Genomic DNA, 19,681 nt, shown 5'->3' with positions numbered 1-19,681 from the left:
TAAACCTTTTCAAGACTGAGTGCCCAAATTGCAACCCAAAACCCACTTATTTATCGCAAAGTGCCAACACGGCAATTTAACCTGAATACTGAGGTTTTAGTTTAGAAAAAAACAGTTGGCTCCAAGGCACATGTTACTCAGGAGTAAGCTTGGTGAAGCAACCGTGCAATGCTTTGAATGGATGAATCATGACCCTAGGAGGGTTTACTCAGAAGCAAGCCCCATTGCCAGCAACCGAGCTTACTCCCAGATAAAGGATCATGCCCAGGCCAGCCTAGGGGTGTGTGTGGGGAGGTGATTTTCCGCCCCACCCCCCACATGATGAACTCTGTGCACGTGTGCCCACAGAAAGGGTTCTGAGGGTTCGCCACCGCTGTCCCAAAGGGATGTATTCCTTCATTATAATGGTGTATTAAAAAAAATAAAGATAGTCCCTTGTGCAAGCACTGGGTCATTACAGCATTTACTAGGCAGATTATGATTATGAGATGGTTTGCACTTGCCTTTCCCAGTCATCTACTCTTTAACCCCAACAAGCTGGGTACTCATTTCACTGACCTTGGAAGGATAGAAGGCTGAGACAACCTTGAGCTGGCTATCTGAAAACTGATTTGGGATCGAAATCAGGTCACAAGCAAAGCTTTGACTGCAGCACCACACCTTAACACATTGTACCACAGGGCTCGGTGATATATGCATAAAAAAGTGTTCTTTGTTGCATCTTTATTGTTATTAGCCAATGTTCATTCAGATTATTAACTTGCTTAATTCCCCATACAAATTAATGCAGACCAGTGTATAAACCTGGGTGTGATGAAGACCAATGTTTTCTTAAGGTACATGCATGTTATATTTTGTTTCTTGATTTCTGCAGTGGTCAGATTACAGCCCAAGGCAATATCTGAACTCTTAGAGGTATGAATACAGGTATGACTGCACTCTTAGAGGTATGAATACAGGTATAGACTGATTAAACATTGCAAATATCTGTGTTTACACAGGTTTGACACAATGTAAGATGAAGTTGAATAATCCTGAGGTAAAAGAGATGATGGGCCATTTGTGAATCTTCCTGCATGTAAAAACCTTCCTGCAAGGAAAGAATCAAATAATTCAAAAATGAATGGGCTAGAACCTGTTCCCAGCTGTGCTAGTTCTCTACTTTTAAGAGAGACTATTAACTAGACAGGGATTAAAACATGTGGTTTCCCTGCCTGCAGCTTATGAAGTGCTGCACTGCGTTTTATCATCACAGATCCATCATGTTTAGAGAACGCTGAAGTGTGAAAATAGGAGAATGCAACATAGAAAGTAGTTCTGGGAACCACTGAGATGCTAATTTCTTTTCAGTATGGAGAACAATGCCACAATAGTTCCAGAGACTAAGATCCCAATATTCCTTTATTATGTCAAACGAGAGCTTGGCTTGTAAGCCCCTGCGGCATGTTTGAACTTTAATGTTTTATTGCGTTATGAGTGGACTATTTACCTTAACAAGCAGTACATTGCTGCTCAACCCTCCCACTTTTTAATAACTTTTTATATTAAGCAAATTCACTTTTTATCTATGAAGTTTATTTTTCTGGGTAGTTCATCTAATTTAAAATATTTTCTCAGTGAGTTCAATTTAGCTTTTGCTTTCAAATTAACATTGAAAGCATTTTACCTTTTTGTGGTAGAAATTAACTGTTATTCAAATAATTAGGCTAGTACAGATTCTTCAGCCTGCTGCTTTGAAGGCACTTGCCCTTCTGTAGACTATTGCTTTATGTAACATCCTCCTGACCTTTGTACTTGGGCACATGACATCAACTATAAATCCAAAACTTACCAAATAGAGCTTAAAAGGGCTAGGTAGTTGCTAACAGAACCTTTTCAGTATGGTTTCAGAACAGGGTTTGGGTCAGAGATGGCTTTCATGATCATCGATGTCTTCAGCTGAACAATGAGAACGTATTTTGATTAATTGCGAGATATGTCAGCAGCCTGTGATACTGTGGAATATGCAGTACTGCTGGGGTACCTGGAAGTTGAAATGGGTGTGGGAAGACCAGTGCTGAGATGGCTCTGGTCTTTTCTACCAAATTATTCACAAAAGGTTGCAGTGGGAAACACTGAATCACCCCCTGGAAGCATACATGGAGGGAGGATGTGCCACAAGGGTCTGCATTTGTTTATTATCTATATAAGATCCCTTAATGAAATCCTCTGCAGTTCTGGAATATGTTGACTCACAGATATACGTTAACCAGCAGAAGCCACTTACTGCTGCTGTTACCACACCCCCAAAGACAAGTGAACATATAATTAAATCAACATTGGCTATTAGCAAGATGCAGCAAATCAGGAGCTTTTCCCCTCTCTGTGCAAACACTACTAGAACATTACTAACCCATGGGATGACATCATATCACAACATTTATTAGGCAGATTATGTTTATGGGGTGGTTTGCTATTGCCTTTCTCACTCATTGACACTTTACCCCCAGCAATCTAGGTACTCATTTTAACCAACTTCAGAAGGATGGAAGGCTGATTCAACCTTGAGCCAGCTACCTGAAGCAACTTCCGCTGGGATCAAACTCAGGTCGTGAGCAGAGCTTTGACTGCTATACTGCAGCTTACCACTCTGTGCCAAATATTTTATTATTAGAGATCTCCCAATCTGAGTGGTATAGCCCATTTTGGCACCCCAGAACTCATTTCTCCTCCTACAATATTGTTGAGATGATGTCCGAATTGGACCTAACAAGTACCTGTCCAGTTCACAAAGCAAATATGGTTTCATTCTACAAACTGAATATAATCAGCAAAGGTTGTGCCACAACATGCTTCAAACAGAATATCCAGAAATAGGTTTTACAGCAAAAAAAATTTTTTAAAACCATTGGGCTATTGATTTCAAGAACTGATAAGCCCACAAAGCATTTTCTAGTGCATTGATTAGAAGAGTCCCCAGAGGGTAAAAAAGATGGGTACAAATTTTAAAATAAATGCAGAAAATCAAGATGGATCGGTAATCCAACTTCTAGCCTAACAATATGTGCAAGAAACATATTAATCTCATAACAACTGAGAATAAGTTCATAGTATAAGATTTGATAGTTCTGAAACTGACAATTTTTGAAATTCAGGCTTGGATTCAACTCTAAGGTTCCTACTGAACCAAGACCCATGGAACTCAATTCTGCTGGTTCCCATCCCCTGCAGCAGCCTGAAATACCCCCCTAAAATCTGGCTACTGGGGGAGGGGAGACTGATTTTCTCACTTTAATATGCAACTTATCCCTGAAATCAGCCTCCATCTCTGAGGACTGGGAGATGGCCAATGTCACACCAATCTTTAAGAAAGGATCTGGGGGGACCCAGGAAATTACAGGCCAGTCAGTTTGACATCTGTTCCTGGTAAATTAGTAGAATCTATCATTAAAGATAAAATTATTAAACATGTAGAAAAGCAAGACCTGCTGAGGAAGAGTCAGCATGGCTTTTGCAGAGGCAAGTACAAACTTACTAGAGTTCTTTGAGGGTGTAAACACGCACGTGGATAAGGGGGAATCAGTGGGCATTGTCTACTTGGATTTCCAAAAGGCTTTTGACAACGTTCCTCACCAGAGACTATTGAGAAAACTCAACAATCAAGGAATAAGAGGGGAAGTCCTCCTATGGATTAAAAACTGGTTGAGAAACAGGAAGCAAAGGGTGTAAATGGGAAGTACTCACAATGGAGAGATGTAGGGAGTAGTGTCCCCCAAGGATCCGTTTTGGGACCAGTGCTCTTTAACCTATTCATAAATGACCTGGAAGTAGGGGTGGGTAGCGTGGTGGCCAAGTTTGCAGATGATACCAAATTATGTAGGGTGGTGAGAACGGCAAAAGATTGCAAAGAGCTCCAAGCGGATCTTTACAAATTAGGTGAGTGGGCTAAGAAATGGCAAATGCAGTTCAATGTAGCAAAATGCAAAATGATGCACATAGGGGCAAAAAATTCAAGCTTCACATACATGCTACAGGGGTCAGTGGTATCAGTCACAGACCAGGAAAGGGATTTGGGCGTCTTAGTTGATAGTTCCATGGGAATGTCAACTCAATGCATGGCAGCTGGGAAAAAGCCAAACTCTATTCTAGGGATAATTAGGAAGGGAATTGATAATAAAACTGCAAAGGTTGTCATGCCCTTATATAAAGCCGTGGTGCGACCACCCTTGGAGTACTGTGTTCAGTTCTGGTTGCCACATCTCAAAAAGGATATCGAAGAGATAGAAAAAGTACAGAGAAGGGCAATAAGGATGATTGAGGGATTGGAGCACCTTCCTTATGAGGAGAGGCCGCAGCGTTTGGGACTCTTTCGTTTGAAGAGGAGATGTCTGAGGAGGGATATGATTGAAGTCTATAAAATTATGCATGGGATAGAAAATGTTGACAGAGAGAATTTCTCTCTCTCGTAATACTAAAACCAGGGGGCATACATTGAAAATGCTGGGGGGAAGAATTAGGACTAATAAAAGGAAACATTTCCTCATGCACGTGATTGGTGTTTGGAATATGTTGCCACAGGAGGTGGTGATGGCCACTAACCTGGATAGCTTTAAAAGGGGCTTGGGCAGATTTATAGAGGAGAAGTCAATCTATGGTTACCAATCTTGATCTTCCTTGATCTGAGATTGCAAATGCCTTAGTAGACCAGGTGTCAGGAGCAGCACAGAAGAACGCCATTGCTTTAACATCCTGCACGTGAGCTCCCAAAGGCATCTGGTGGGCCATTGCAAGTAGCAGAGTGCTGGGCTAGATGGACTCTGGTCTGATCCAGAAGGCTCTTTCTTATGTTCTTATGTACTTATGACTATTATTATAGATTGAACCTTCAATGCATCTTCACATGTTTACGACATACATATATTTTTTAATTTTTCATAACCTTTATTGGCTTGCATATTGATGATACAGTAGTAGCTTGATGATACAGTTTATTTATTTATTTACTTATTTATAGCTGTCCTATACCTGAAGGTCTATCTAGTTCTTTTGAGTAACATATGAAAGAGAATTCATTGTAAATTATTTTAAAAGTGTGCTTTACAAGTATTAGCTTAAAAATTGGTCAATGCTCAAAGTAAATGTAAAGAAAATTAGCAAAGAGTTGCATGTTTGTTTGTGTCTTCTGTTCTGAAGCCTTCAGGAAATATCATTCTATTTTTGTAATAAAATACTTTGAGATGGCGTGAAAGGAGACCATAAATTGACAGTATTCTGTTAAACAAAGCACATACATAAGCAAAATCAAAGGCATGCATCAGGTCTTGCATATGCAAGACATGGAACCATATAAAGTCATTTTGGCTCATTATCAAACACCTGTTCAAAATAAATAAATAAGTGAAGACAATCCAGATTTTTGGCAAATATTTATAGAGCCAAAAACAATAGAAAGATGTGTAACAATCAAATTTCCTATTGAAAATGTGTGCAAGCAGGTTTATTTTAAAAGGAAAATTCCTACTCCCAGTGTCACACCCAATTAAATTCTCCGGGTAATGACCCCATTTGCATAGAGAACAGAACCCACAAGTGGGAATTTTAATGGGCACACCACCTGAGTACATTAATTGAGAGTGACACTACTTGAACTAGTTTTGTGCTTACCCCACTGAAAATTCTACTCTTATTATTTTTAATGTCAAGCTACAAGTCAAATTTCAAGATGATGGACTTGTTCTTTTTTTAAGCATTGAATTTGAATAAAAGAATGTTTTAATTCTATTACGCTTTTTACATCTTTGCTTTAAGTAAGTTGTACCTCTGATTCTCAATTCTGCTTCATTCTTTTCCCAGTGATTGGAATTTAATTTTCTTCATTATTTTGTGAATAATTGCATACAAAATAATGCTTTTCAGCAGCTAAATCGCTTCTGGATTTCATACATGCATACATACATATACAAGAATGTGTGTTACAGTTAAACTGGCATAATAGTTTACCAAAATGTAATTGTGTAAAAATGGTTAATTAATCTTCTCTCATGTAACAGAATGTAATATAAATACTCAAACATAGGTATGAATTGTTGCCTCATGCACAAAAGCCTAGCCAAGTCCCTTACCCGCCCCCCCAAAATGGAGATTTCAGTTTTCAACTTTTTGATTTCTTCTGCTACAGGCAGCGCTCATGACCTTGAAGGCTATTGTAGATTATGAGCCATCACTTGAAGCCTATTATGTAATCAAGGAGTCTTGCCTTCATATCACAGAACAGACATATTGAGAGTTATATTTTATAGGTACACCGGCAAAACCATATTGTTTAATCATAATTCACTTTACATTAAATGACCAATCCTCAAAATGCAGTACCAATATCATCCCAAAGAAAATTAATGGGCCATGAGTCAGCCATGGGTTTTAAGGATTGGAGCATCATTTTGTGGGTTTTTTTCCCTAGTATACTTGGATGGATGAAACAGTCTACATGATTGCCTAACATGAAGAAAAATGTACTGATCTCTTCTAGGATCAAGATTATTAATACACAAGGCTGTATATAGCTTGCCTCAAACTGAAATTTTCAAGCTTTACCATCAATCAAATATTGGTAAAAATTTATACATGGAAAGGACACACAAATTATACACTCCAATGTCAATCACTGAATGGAAAAGTGAAGTGATAAACCAGTACATCATGAGCACTACATGTTTAGATAGATATTTATTATTACGGCCTTTTGGCCAGCCAAACTACATGTTTAAATATTATTAATTACTGGGGGGAAAAAGAAAATACTTGAAGACATTTAGGGGGATTTAATTACAGAAGATGGGGACTTAATATAGCATTACCTCAGCTGACTTCAACTGGACGAAATAGAAAATTTGGCCATCAGTTGTTATATAACATTTCTTTTAATGCATTTTAAATCACAGCCACACAGAAAACTGAAATTGCAATACAGTGATCAGACAAATACCACCACATTTTGATTCCAATAGTAAGCCTGAAAATCCAAATGCAAAACACTGGATTTCTATGGACCCTAGGAAATTAATGGATTTCTATACAGTCCTTCAAATACATTAGCACAGAAACAACACCATGACCAGGCAGGCTCCCCAGCAGATGTGAACCAAAACTTTGCTTTAAAAATGTCCAGGAGGGGAGTTTCATTGCACAAACCACAGTTATGCTGTTGGGTCTTTCTCTAGAGTATCTATAGCCTGAAGTTTGTGGGAGTCCCTAACAGAAAGACATTCCATGTAACTGCTCTAAGAAATGGCCTCTATCATTTTCTTCCAGCAATATGCTGGGTTTTAGGCATTTGTACCACAATAGTCAGCCTGGATCCAATATTACTTTTTCATTTCTTTAGTAGTCCATATAAGCATCTTTATACAAACTACTCTCTTGGACTAATCTATCTGAAAAGTGTTTTTTCTTCCATTGAAGAAGTGAGACATTCTTGTTCTCCTTTTACTATGCAACCATTTTATCACCTCCTTTGCATTTTAATTCCTAATCTGTATTCTCATTGAACTATTGTTTAGTAAAAACTATACACCTTATGTTATACAAGTTCTAACTAGAATTTCATAGCATGTACCTAAACCTGGCATACAATATTTCTCTTATGACAACCTAGCATTACCAAAAATCCAGATTTTCTAACTGTTTTCAACAAAGTACAGACTTTTAACTTAGTGATACATTTGAACACTAACACTAACCAATTTTAACTTTGTGATACATTTGAACACTAAGCCTGGGTGAACATGCTGAATGTTTTACAACATTCAGCGAAGCAGCTGTGGTGATTACCTGGAAAAAAGTAAAAATTCAGTTCATTAACTTCTCAAGCCCACTATGGGTGGCATGTAGTACCAGAAAAGGAAAAGGTAAAATGTAGTTGGCTACCCATTTCTAATTGCTGCTAGGCATACAAAATCACTGCACCAATCCTGAAATACAAGCCAGTAATGCTTGAAATGGAAATAAGTGGACGGGGGAAGGTTTATAAACATAAATGTATGCAGCTTTAGACAGCAAATGGAATGTGCATGGTTGACCACAGAATTATTTTTAAATATAGTTTTAATAAGTAATGAATGGATTTCTCATAAACATACCATGAATTCTATACTAGACATTTTCAAATACGGTGATGTTCTAAGCAGACTTATTATTGCCAAGGAAGTTTTAATGGCAATAATATGGCAAAAAGTACAAATTAGGCATGTGGCCCATAGAAACAATTGTTTTAATGCAAACATATTTTGAATTACACAAATCAGTAGATAGTTATCTTTCCCCTTGACTGCTTTGCAGATACAACTACTTTGCTTACTTCTAGGCAAAGGAAAACCTACTAGAAAAAAACTGGAAGACATCTTATTGAAGCTCATCATGAATTTATCAGAACTCCCTGTTAATTATACTTTACCTTCAGAGTTACACATGACTGAATGTATAGACATTCTGAACATTCTGAAGCTAAAGGAAAATAATTATGCAGTTTTCTTGGGAGAGGAAATAAGGTATCGTTACAAAAGTATTTGGAGGAACAATTTCATTACATACAATTTACTACACAAAATATCAATTGTAAATGTATAAGAACATGATTTTATGTAGCTATGAAACTTAAAAGTACAGATGTGTCAAACTTTATTCAAATAATTATGGGTTTAAAAGTACCTATGTATGTCTTTGTTTTTGCCCATTGGAAAAATAACAATAAAATTAATGTTGAGAATGATCAGTATTTTTGCCCTTTAAATGTTTTATTCTCTGGGTTAAAAAAAACCCACAGTCTAAGCCCAAAAAATGGTACGGCTATTTTCTGGACTACCCCCCCACCCCCATGCTAACTCCTATAAAACAGTTCAAATTGGAGTCTATCATTCAATGCAAAGCCAATGGGTGAGGCCAAGCCTTTAGGTACACCTAAAGGAGCACTGTGGATTTGGCTAATATGGATACAACAATAATATCACACAGAAAGAGAAACTAATGAGAACTAACTAATGATAGGAAAATTACTATATTTTTTAAAGTTCAGTGTATAATTTCAAAAAGTACATATTTGTTTTGAATATTTATATGCTGCCTCTTTAGAAATTTGATTTAGGTAGCCCACACAATTGAAGAATATCACCTCATAAAAATATAAAATCATTAACATTAACCACTATTAAATACCACCCAATAAAACTCAGAAGCATAAAAACACATAAAAATCAGCCCACCCCTCTGAACTGGATCCACCAGAGGAAGAGAGGAATATTTTTGCTTCTTACCTGCCATTGCAGATTCTCTGCTTTGCCTTCCATTTTGTTTGAAGGCCCTTGGACCCACAGGGTCTGAACAAAAGTTACCTAATTACACTTAAAGTCCCACTACTACTATTTAAAGTTTTACATCCTTTTGTACAGTTTCATTGCTGTTCTTTGTTATGCTTTCAATCTTTGCTGCTGCCGGTTCATGTTTTATAGTTTTGACAGTAGTTTTATTTTAAACCTCTATCATTACACAGATTAGATTAACTTTTGTCTTAGAAGTATATATAGTAATCCACTGAGAGGACAGACACAAATGATCAATACTATAATATTACCAAGATCCTCTTTACCAGCACACACTGCCAATTGTACCTCAGCTTACTTACGCCATCGCCCCTTTGCCTGAAGCAGCAGAGATTTTGAGCTCCCCCCCCCCAAACAGGAATATCTAGGAAACAGGGATAGGCCAGTCCAGTGGCATTACTTCTGCTCCTCCATATGGAAGACATACATTTTGTCTGGACATACAGAGAATTTTGTATTCTCTGTGTAAATGTATGATCTTCAACATGACTCCTCTCTCCCTGAGAATAACTATTAAATTTATGAGTACCTTGGAAAATACTCTTGGAGCCATGCAGAGGCCAAATGGAACGGCTCAGAACTGAAAGTATTCTTTACCTACGCCAAACTGGAGGAAATATGGTGTCCCTCAAATATAGGGATATGCAGATAAGTCTCTGACAGATCTGTGGATGTCAGAAACTTGTTGGCTTGAAGCGAGTTTGCTATGGAACGCAGTGTTTCCATCCTGAAGTTTCCATCTTACGAATTGATTGACAAATTTTAAGTCTAGAATGGCCCTCCATTCTCCATTCCCCATTCCCTTTTGGTACTGTGAAAAGGACGTATACCCCTTTGAAGGACTGGTTCGGGCTATATGGTCTCTATTTCTGCTAAGTGGAAGACCACCTCTAATTTTCTTATTCTTTTTTCTGGATTGGTGGATGGGGAGACCAAACAAATCTGTTGTGGGGGATCAAGTGAAACTCGATGAAATATCCTGAGGAAACTATCTCTAGGGTCCAGGCATCTGGCTTTGAGAGTACCCAGGTGTGTTGAAACCCCAGGAGTCTGCCCCCCACTGGGATGGATAGGGCATCATGCTTTGGAGGAATGGGCATCCTGATCAGATCGCTTGTTAGTTGAGGGTTTCTGGGAGGAGCCTTTTTAAAATTGCCGTCTGCCCTGGCTCCAAGGGGTATGTCTGGAATCCCTCTTGAAATGGAACGAAGTCATTTGGGGAAGAAAGGAGGAATTATAACCAAGCCTTTTGTCGAATTTATGAAAGGATATGGGCATAGATTTTGTCTTATCCTTGGATTCTACCAAAATATTTTCAAGCTCTTCTCCAAAGAGCTTGTTGGCCTGAAAGGCAAAAGCTGTGACCATGGCCTTGGCCTTCCACTCATTTTGCCGGGCCCCTATCCATAAAATTTTCTTTTTGGCAACCAGGGATGCCAAGCCCCTAGCCAAGAATGTTAGGGTATCTAGGGTAGCATCGGCTCCAAAGAAAACCACTTTCACTCCCTCTATCATCCTAGTCTCGATACTGGGAATGAGTGTCAATAATTTTCTGGCCCAGGCTACAGATGCTCTGGCCACCATGGAAACTAGGGCTGAGGATTTAATTGCCATAGCCATGGCCTCATGAGAATACCTGCAGAACTGATCTGCTCTTCTATCTAGTACCACCTTTATCTGCGTCCTTGGTTGTCCTTGGAAACCAGGCCAATTGATTGAAGTGCAGCCACCAGGGCATCTATGAGAGGAACTTGAAGAATATCATTAGTGTAGTTAAGCATAGCATACAGTTTAAGTAGAAAACTGGGATATTGCCTATTCGTGGTTGGCTTATTCCATTCCTTAGTAACCTGGTTCTTGAAGAGCTCCTGAAAAGGAAAGATGCTTCTGGAATGGGAATTGTGTGGGAAGAACCCTGTATTCCCTTTATCTATGGACTTCATAAATCTGGGAGGGGAGTGGGTGTGTTTGCTGATGCAATGGGATGGTCCCTGCTGTTGTTCAGCCCTCAAATGCGCTCTAAAGAGGGTCAGCATATCCTCTTGCAAGGCTGCCCTTTCCTGCTGAAATTCTGACCTGATAAATTCAGCCTGCTCCACCTTCAACCCGTCTTTGTTGGGGGCCTTAACAGACTCCCCCCGCACTTTCCAGGGTATTTAGGTCCTCCACTTCCTTGTCTGGGGCTGTTTCCAGGTCTTCCTGGCTCTTGAGAGAGACCCCTGGAAGCATTTGGCCTTCTGCTGCCAAAGTGCAATTTCCTACACTGCCTGCAACCATCTTGGAGGCACTTCTGTTTTTCACGCCAAAACTGCAGCACTGCCTTGCTGGCAACACTCCTCCACAGGAACATGGGACGGGGCAGCCCTGACTTGGGACGTGCCTGCCCGTTCCAGTTGATCAGAGGTTTGCGAAAAGGTCTCCTCTTCAGAAGAGAGAAAAATCTCCCTTGGCTTGGACATGCCCGCTGGATCCGTTGGTTGCTGTGGGCGGGTGGACACTGCTGGGGTGGATTTTGGGCCTAATAGTGCTAAAGGCACTAACATCGTTTCCACCCACGGTCCACAAAGGGGGCTGCGTACCTCTCCCTCCCCAAGACAAGTAAAGAGTCAAACTTTAAATGGTTCTGAGTAGATTAGAAAATAGAATAGAGGACAGTCAATTATAGTAGTCTGCTCTCCCTGGAAGGAACATAAGAACATAAGAGCAAGCCAGCTGGATTAGACCAGAGTCCATCTAGTCCAGCTCTCTGCTACTCGCAGTGGCCCACCAGGTGCCTTTGTGAGCTCCCATGCAAGATGTGAAAGCAATGGCCTTCTGCGGCTGTTGCTCCCGAGCACCTGGTCTGTTAAGGCATTTGCAATCTCAGATCAAAGAGGATCAAGATTGGTAGCCATAAATCAACTTCTCCTCCATAAATCTGTCCAAGTCCCTTTTAAAGCTATCCAGGTTAGTGGCCATCACCACCTCCTGTGGCAACATATTCCAAACACCAATCACATGTTGCGTGAAGAAGTGTTTCCTTTTATTAGTCCTAATTCTTCCCCCCAGCATTTTCAATGAATTGGTTCTAGTATTGTGAGAAAGAGAGAAAAATTTCTCTCTGTCAACATTTTCTACCCCATGCATAATTTTATAGACTTCAATCATATCCCCCCTCAGCCGTCTCCTCTCCAAACTAAAGAGTCCCAAACGCTGCAGCCTCTCCTCATAGGGAAGGTGCTCCAGTCCCTCAATCATCCTTGTTGCCCTTCTTTGCACTTTTTCTATCTCCTCAATATCCTTTTTGAGATGTGGCGACCAGAACTGGACACAGTGCTCAAAGTGCGGTCGCACCACTGCTTTATATAAGGGCATGACAATCTTTGCAGTTTTATTATCAATTCCTTTCCTAATGATCCCCAGCATAGAGTTTGCCTTTTTCACAGCTGCCATGCATTGAGTTGACATTCCCATGGAACTATCAACTAAGACGCCCAAATCCCTTTCCTGGTCTGTGACTGATACCACTGACCTTGTAGCTTGTATGTGAAGTTTGGATTTTTTGACCCAATTGCATTTTGCTACTTTGAACTGCATTTGCCATTTCTTTAATTTATCAAGGTCCGCTTGGAGCTCTTCGCAATCCTTTGTGGTTCTCACCACCCTACATAATTTGGTATCATCTGCAAACTTGGCCACCACACTACCCATCCCTACTTCCAGGTCATTTATGAATAGGTTAAAGAGCACTGGTCCCAAAACGGATCCCTGGGGGACACCACTCCCTACATCTCTCCATTGTGAGAACTTGGACTTCCTGAAACTGAAGTTCATTGTGAGAACTTTGCTTCCTGAAACTGAAGCTGGAGCTCAGAGGGGCAGGCCTAACACAAAAGGGAAGCTGTCAATCAATTTAAGATTCCTGCCTTCCTGATTGGACACAAGGACAAAACCCAGATGTCCTCGTGCTCAATGGAGAAAGAAACCAGCAGATAAATCAGGAGTCTCACCTAAGAAATCACTGCAGTGGTCAAAGCTTTTGGATGGTTAACAGCCCATAGGAATCTGGAGTGATCGAAACATTGTACCAATTTGGTTGTCGAGACTGCCCTAGATATGGGTAGAAGCATTTTATGCACACCGGAGTCCAAAACTGTCCCAATGAAGTCTACAGAGATAGTGGGAGTCAAAACTGATTTTTTGTCATTGACCAACAGCCGTAACAGTGTAAGGGTCTCCTTGGTAACTTGACACTGGTGGGCCACATCGTCCTGGGAATAGCAACCAGTCATCTAGATACGGGAAGATATAGCTAGATGGGCCACTACCACAGCCATGAATGTAGCAAATCCCTGTTGCAAGGCCAAAAGGCAGCACAGTGTATTCATAAAATTTATCATAACATCAGAACCTGAGGTATCATCTATAGTCAGGATATATGGAGATGTGGAAATAGACTGTTAATCAAGTGCCCGGTATCTCTAATGGCAGGATGCCTATAATGTTAACATCCAAAATTTACTCACTCTCAGGTGTTTATTGAGAGGGCAAAGGTTCAATATAGGATTTTATCCCCCAATTTCTTGTTCATCAAAAAATATCTTGAATACAGACCAACCTTAGCCTGGCTTGGGGGAACCTCAAAAACCACACCCTTCTGTAGCAGAGGGTCAGCCTCCTGCAACAGTTCAGGAGAGGTCGTACCTCAAGTATTTTGATTCTGAGTAGGAAAGGACAGACCTCCAATTCCAGAAAGTAACCAAATTTATTATATGTAACTCCCACTTGTCAACTGTGATAGATTCCCAATAATCAGAGAAATGAGACAGCCAGTCAGAAAACATTTTGCCATCTAGTCATGCTTTCTTTTGTTTAACATTAGCTGCTCCTTCCCCTTCCAACCATGTAATGATTTCAGCAGGAAATCTTCCCGCCTATGGCTCCAAGGGAGAGGGAACTCTCTGTTGCTACAGGAATGCCTGAAGAAAAGCCTGCTATTCTTCTTTGCGGTGGGACTGCACAAAAGACCACAAAGATGAACACACAAATTGTAAGATGAACAGTCCTGCTGTACCCTGCATTGTTCAGGCCTCACAAGGAGTATTGTGTACAGATCTGGACGCCTCACTTCAAAAAGGATGTGGACATAATGGAGTGGTTGCAGAGGAGAGCAACAAGAACGATCGGGGCCTGAAAACCAAGCCTCATGAGGAAAGGCTGAGGGACTTGGGAATGTTTAGTCTGGAGAAGATGAAGTTGAGGAGACATGATTGCTCTCTTTAAGTATTTGAAGGGCTGTCACTTAGAGGAGAGCAGGGAGCTATTCCTATTGGCAGCATAGGATAGCACTCGCAATAATGGGTATAAATTACAGAGAGAATGGCTCTGACTGGATATTAGAGGAAAAATCAGTAAGAGTTGTGCAACAGTGGAATCTGCTGCCAAAGGAGGTGGTGAGCAGCGACTGGACAAGCACTTTTCTGGGATGTCCTAGTCTGATCCTGCATTGAACAGGGAGTTGGACTGGATGGCCTTTGTGGACCCTTTCAACAGTATGATTTTATGAGAGTGTTTCTATGAGCAAAGCTGTTATAAAAGTCATAAAATTTAATACACACCACATACCACCCAATAATTCTAAATAAAATTTCTTTATTTCAAAATAGTGTTTTGTAACAATTGATCCAGTTAATAGAAAATTCACGGAGTAAGTAACAATTAAAAAAACAGGAACTTCCAATTCTGTATAACTGAAGAACTCTGCCTTCATTAAAAATGAGACTGATTAAACAACTACAAGTTATTACTTCAACTCTACTTGTGGATTGCTTAACTATTTGATTACTTTTAATTACATATGGTTCTCATAAAGATGGCTCTAGAAAAGTTAAGACAGTATCTTAAGAAATAACACATAAAAGTTTCTTAAATCTATTCACTAACATGCTCCCCTGCAGAGATAAATATCACAAACTGCTAGTATTTCTATGACACACAGTAGGAGGATATATTTAGCCTGTCAAATCAGAATCACAATTTTATTTTTGGAATAAAACCTGCTAATAAACTGATCATTCCAAATCATTTGAAAGCTTTATATACTCTAAGCCAGAGAGAACTTCCACTGAGACTATCTTGCATTTCTAAGAAAATAAAGGAAATATTATTTTAGAGTACCTGGAAATTTTAATATGGACATTAACAAAACATAAAAGCACACGATTACCTCTCTTTTTAAAATACTGGACTCATTTTCTAAGGAGACTTTTTGATGTACAACAAGCTTTGGTTAGGAAATGTTATATAAGAAGAAGTAGTTATAAACACCACAATTCAAAGAAAATGAACACCCTATCTGGATACTAGTTACATTTGTCATTTCAGTAATTCATTACCAAGAATGCCACTGAAATCTTCTTACATATTTTCAGATTCTATCTTGACACTCCCCACCCCCCTAAGTCAAAGCCACATATTATGGTTGCACTAAACAAAGGCCCTTTCTGCACGGGCACTGAGGGGGGGTGCGCCAGCATAGTTTATGCCGGCGCACCCCTGCAGGACCGTTCGCATGGACGGTCCCGCTGGAAGCAGTGCCAGTGGAGCAGCCTTCGCACTGGCTGCACCGCTCCCAAATCCTGCTTACCTCCCGTCGCCTTCTATCGCATTGTGGAGGCCAGGGGACACGCCCCCCTGGCCAGAGTGATGACCCTGGAGAATGAGGCCAGGGGGCCGTGTCTCCTGGCCTGCATAACACGACAGAAGGCGACAGGAGGTAAGCAGCGTTTGGGAGGGCTGGGAGAGAAATGCCAGCTTCCACCCGGTGCTGTTCACATGGCACCGAATGGAAGCCGGCGTTTGCAAAAAACCTCGCTCCCCGAGCAAGGTTCGAAAACACCATTTTGGCGGGAACCAAGCACCGCTGCAGCGATTTGGCAGCAGCGGCTGTGCGAACAGTCCCCGCCAAAATGTGTTTTACCGGCCCGCCGCCGCCGTTTTTGGCCCGTGCGGAAAGGGCCAAAGACGGCCAAATAAAATGTTCCTCATTTCACTAGTCACACTCTTAAGTTTGTTTGGCAACACTCAATCATCAGTCAAACCTGCCAGTTTTGCAATCAGGAAGACTTACTCTATTCCCAGGGGTGCTACAAGTCTGTTAGGCTGACCAAGGCACCCCATTTTCCCTAGAAATTACCACTTCTACTACTTCCAAGTATCATAATTAATACTATTCTTGATCTTGAGCTTAGTGTTTCAATCAATTTAACTTTCTTTGATATAAAACTTTCAGTTATTAAAATATCCAAGAATTTCCATAATGTGATCACATCAATGTAAGATTACAAGTTTTATTGCAGAATCTGCTCGGGAGTGCAAAATGGATGAGAGATCAGAAGCAAGACTTTCTACTGTGAACAATGATAGGCAGATTCCGCATGGGCCAAAAACAGCGGTGTGAAAACGGTGTAGGATTTAAAACGGTGTAAAAGTGTTTATACCATTTCACACCATTTTCACACTGCTGTTTTTGGCCCATGCGGAATCAGTCATAGATGGGACTCACAATAGTCAAAATAGGAGGAAAAGTTACTACTTCCACATTAAGATGTGCTCAGCATAGAAGCAAGTAATGGATTCCTGCAAGTATCTTAGTTCTTTTTTTCAGTAAGAAGTAGAACTCACAGTAGTAAACATTGGTAATTCAATGTTTGAAAGTTCAGGCTTAACTTTTAATTTTCATACTTTCCCCCCACTGATTAGTCCAATTAAACAGAATTCTTTCTGACTGATTTTACATCAACAGAATATAACTAAGGTAAAAAATAAGAAAAGCTAACAGGCTACTGCAACAAGAAAGATATGGATAACTAGGCAGTTCATTTGAGCTAAGAAAATATTATAAGAATTATTCACAAACTTAAAATAAATTTAGCACCGTCACATGAAAAATTTGAAATCAGTTGGTACACTGAGCCAGATCTGATTTCAGAGGTACAATCAAATAAATATGTTGTTGCTTCAATTAAACCATTCAATATAGAGTTATCAACTAAAGCACAGTACAATATTTCCTCTTTGAAAAATCAGAGCAACCATGTCTAACACTATATTAAGCCTTCACACACCACACCAAAAGTATACCACTTTTTTAAAAAAAAATCCACTTGAAAACTAATTCATTCTTTGCTTTGGGAAGTACACTTCCTGTACAGCCAATCTTCAATTTCTTTTAGACAATGCAAGTCTTACACGCTCCAAAATTTTCACACTGTAGACAATGTCAAGATACTGAGTTTCTTAGGCTTGGAAGCGCGCAGGGAGCGCGACAATACCAATAGTTGTCCTCAGGCTCAGAATTAATGGCTTTAAAATATTCTATATAGTGCAAAAATATTGGTAAGGGGTTACAAAAAAGACAAGTAACAGTTCTATTAAAAGTACTTGGATCAAAACAGCAATATTATTATTTAATATAGAAAAGGGCACAAGAGTGGAAGTTTGAACTAAAATTAAAAATCAATGTATCCCAATTCTGCTGTTTTCCATCTATTCTAAGTTTTTTTTTCTTTTTAAAAGAAGTGATCAGCTCTTCATACTTTTAGGAAATTCTAAATGGCTCAGACACTCCTGACTTTATCCAGATTCACCTGTGTGAACAAACAGAACAACCTTGTACTATAGGCAACATCAAGGCCTATGAAAGTTCACACATGAGATCACCATCCTATTAGTTCTTATGGGTTTGCTTTTCCACAATTCTTCAAAAAAAAAAATTTAACAGTGCATAGAACTAGGATGCTGTGAGAGATTTTAACAGTGTTCTTCAAACAGGATTCTTTAAATAACAACCCTCTCCAGTTTTTAAACAATATTTTAAGTCATAAATATATCAAGCGCCTCATGATGGGAAACAAATCCCACAGCATTCCATGCAGATTTCCAAACAGTCTGATGATTCACAACAAGCATCCATTATGCCACAGTCCATGTCACATGGGCAGTTACAGTCATCTCCCATTTCTTCCCCACAGCAGCAGCAGCAGCAAACCTCCGATGGGCAGACACCACATGATGCTTGTCCCAAGACAAGGCTGCAGAGGGTCACGAATTCACAGAACAGGCAGGCCAAGATACAGTGAACACAGCAATCTTGGGAGATGTCAGTGTTATGGCATATAGAGTGGGACAGAAAGAAAAAAGAGTTAGTTATTACATTTCCCCCAAAACCATTTTTGTTGTTGTTATTATTGTTAAAAGATACACAGAATGTCCTCAAATAGCCACTCATTACCCCCTACTACATACAATGGTTATATAATCAATAATTATAGCTAATTTTAACTGTGTATTTTGAGTAAGCATAGTACTTCCATTACATAAGTCCTGTCCCAGTATAAAATGCCAAGATCCAAATGTTCAATCAAATCTACTCTAGCAAGGAAAGCTAAGATGGCTCCTACAGGCCTGGCATAACTTTTAGATGCCCGCCATACAATCCATATGGCATTTACTTTGAATACAGAGGTTGCAATTATTCACATTAAGCAGTAGATTTTTCCTCCAACCATTCTTCTAGTTACCATTCCGCACCAATTCATTCTCTTGAGTTCACTCTCTTGAGTTGTAACCATTATGATCTTTGCTACTGTTCTAAGTACTGACTTTTCCCAATTACCACCTTATGTTGGCTTTTAGACCCAATTTTATTACAGCCAAGACAGGCACTAGTAGCAGTTTCTTCAATTGCACCAATCGAGTTCACAACAGAGTTCACAATGAACAATTTATTTCACAATAAATGTTGCCTCCTGGTGAATACATTAACAATATAATTAATTTCAGTCACTCCAGTTTAAATCCATTAAGTTCAACAGACATAGGCCCTTTCCGCACTGCGGAAAGGGTGCCCCTGCACCGGCAGGAATCCTGCTGGTGGAGGGGTGGGGGCTGTTCGCACGGGAGTGTGCGAGCGGCCCCCGCAGAGGCTGGCGCGGGAGAGGCGGCTCTGCACGGAGCCGCCTCTTCCCCGTCCCCCCCCACACTCACCTCGTCGTCCTGCGTCGCCCTGCTGGACTACTAAGACCCGCCCACACTGCCCTCCGACCTCCAGGGGTCGGAGGACAGCGAGGGAGGGTCTCAGCAGTCCAGTAGAGCAACGCAGGATAACGAGGTGAGGGGGGGACGGGGAAAACAGCGTGTTCCCGGCGGTGGCGTTCGCACCACGCCAGCGGGAACACGCTGTTTTTTGGGGCGGCCTGACGCCACTCTTGGGGAGGTGGAGGGAAGCCAGGTCAGCGCTGCTGCGTTTCAACAGCGCCGCCTGTGCGAACGGCGCCTTAGGGACTGCA

At 40.4% G+C, this 19,681-nt stretch overlaps 1 protein-coding gene across 2 annotated transcripts in view; it reads right to left on the bottom strand.

The window, feature by feature from the left end:
* MDFIC (MyoD family inhibitor domain containing) overlaps window positions 1-19,681 on the bottom strand; it is a 103,550-nt gene that overhangs the window by 30,065 nt on the left and 53,804 nt on the right. Inside the window, exon 5 of one of the 2 annotated variants that reach the window (XM_048500659.1) lies at window positions 16,891-18,482. The exons of the other annotated variant lie outside the window; for it this stretch is intronic. Coding sequence (XP_048356616.1) covers window positions 18,232-18,482 — 251 coding nt within the window. The 3' untranslated portion in view covers window positions 16,891-18,231. Of the gene's footprint in view, window positions 1-16,890; window positions 18,483-19,681 lie in introns of those variants that run through there. 2 annotated transcript variants of the gene reach the window in all.

Source organism: Sphaerodactylus townsendi, linkage group LG06 (assembly GCF_021028975.2).
Source record: "Sphaerodactylus townsendi isolate TG3544 linkage group LG06, MPM_Stown_v2.3, whole genome shotgun sequence".
In the NCBI taxonomy this organism is placed as follows: Eukaryota; Metazoa; Chordata; class Lepidosauria; order Squamata; family Sphaerodactylidae; genus Sphaerodactylus; species Sphaerodactylus townsendi.
Note: the sequence above shows the minus strand (reverse complement) of the source record. Positions and strands in the feature narration are given on the sequence as shown.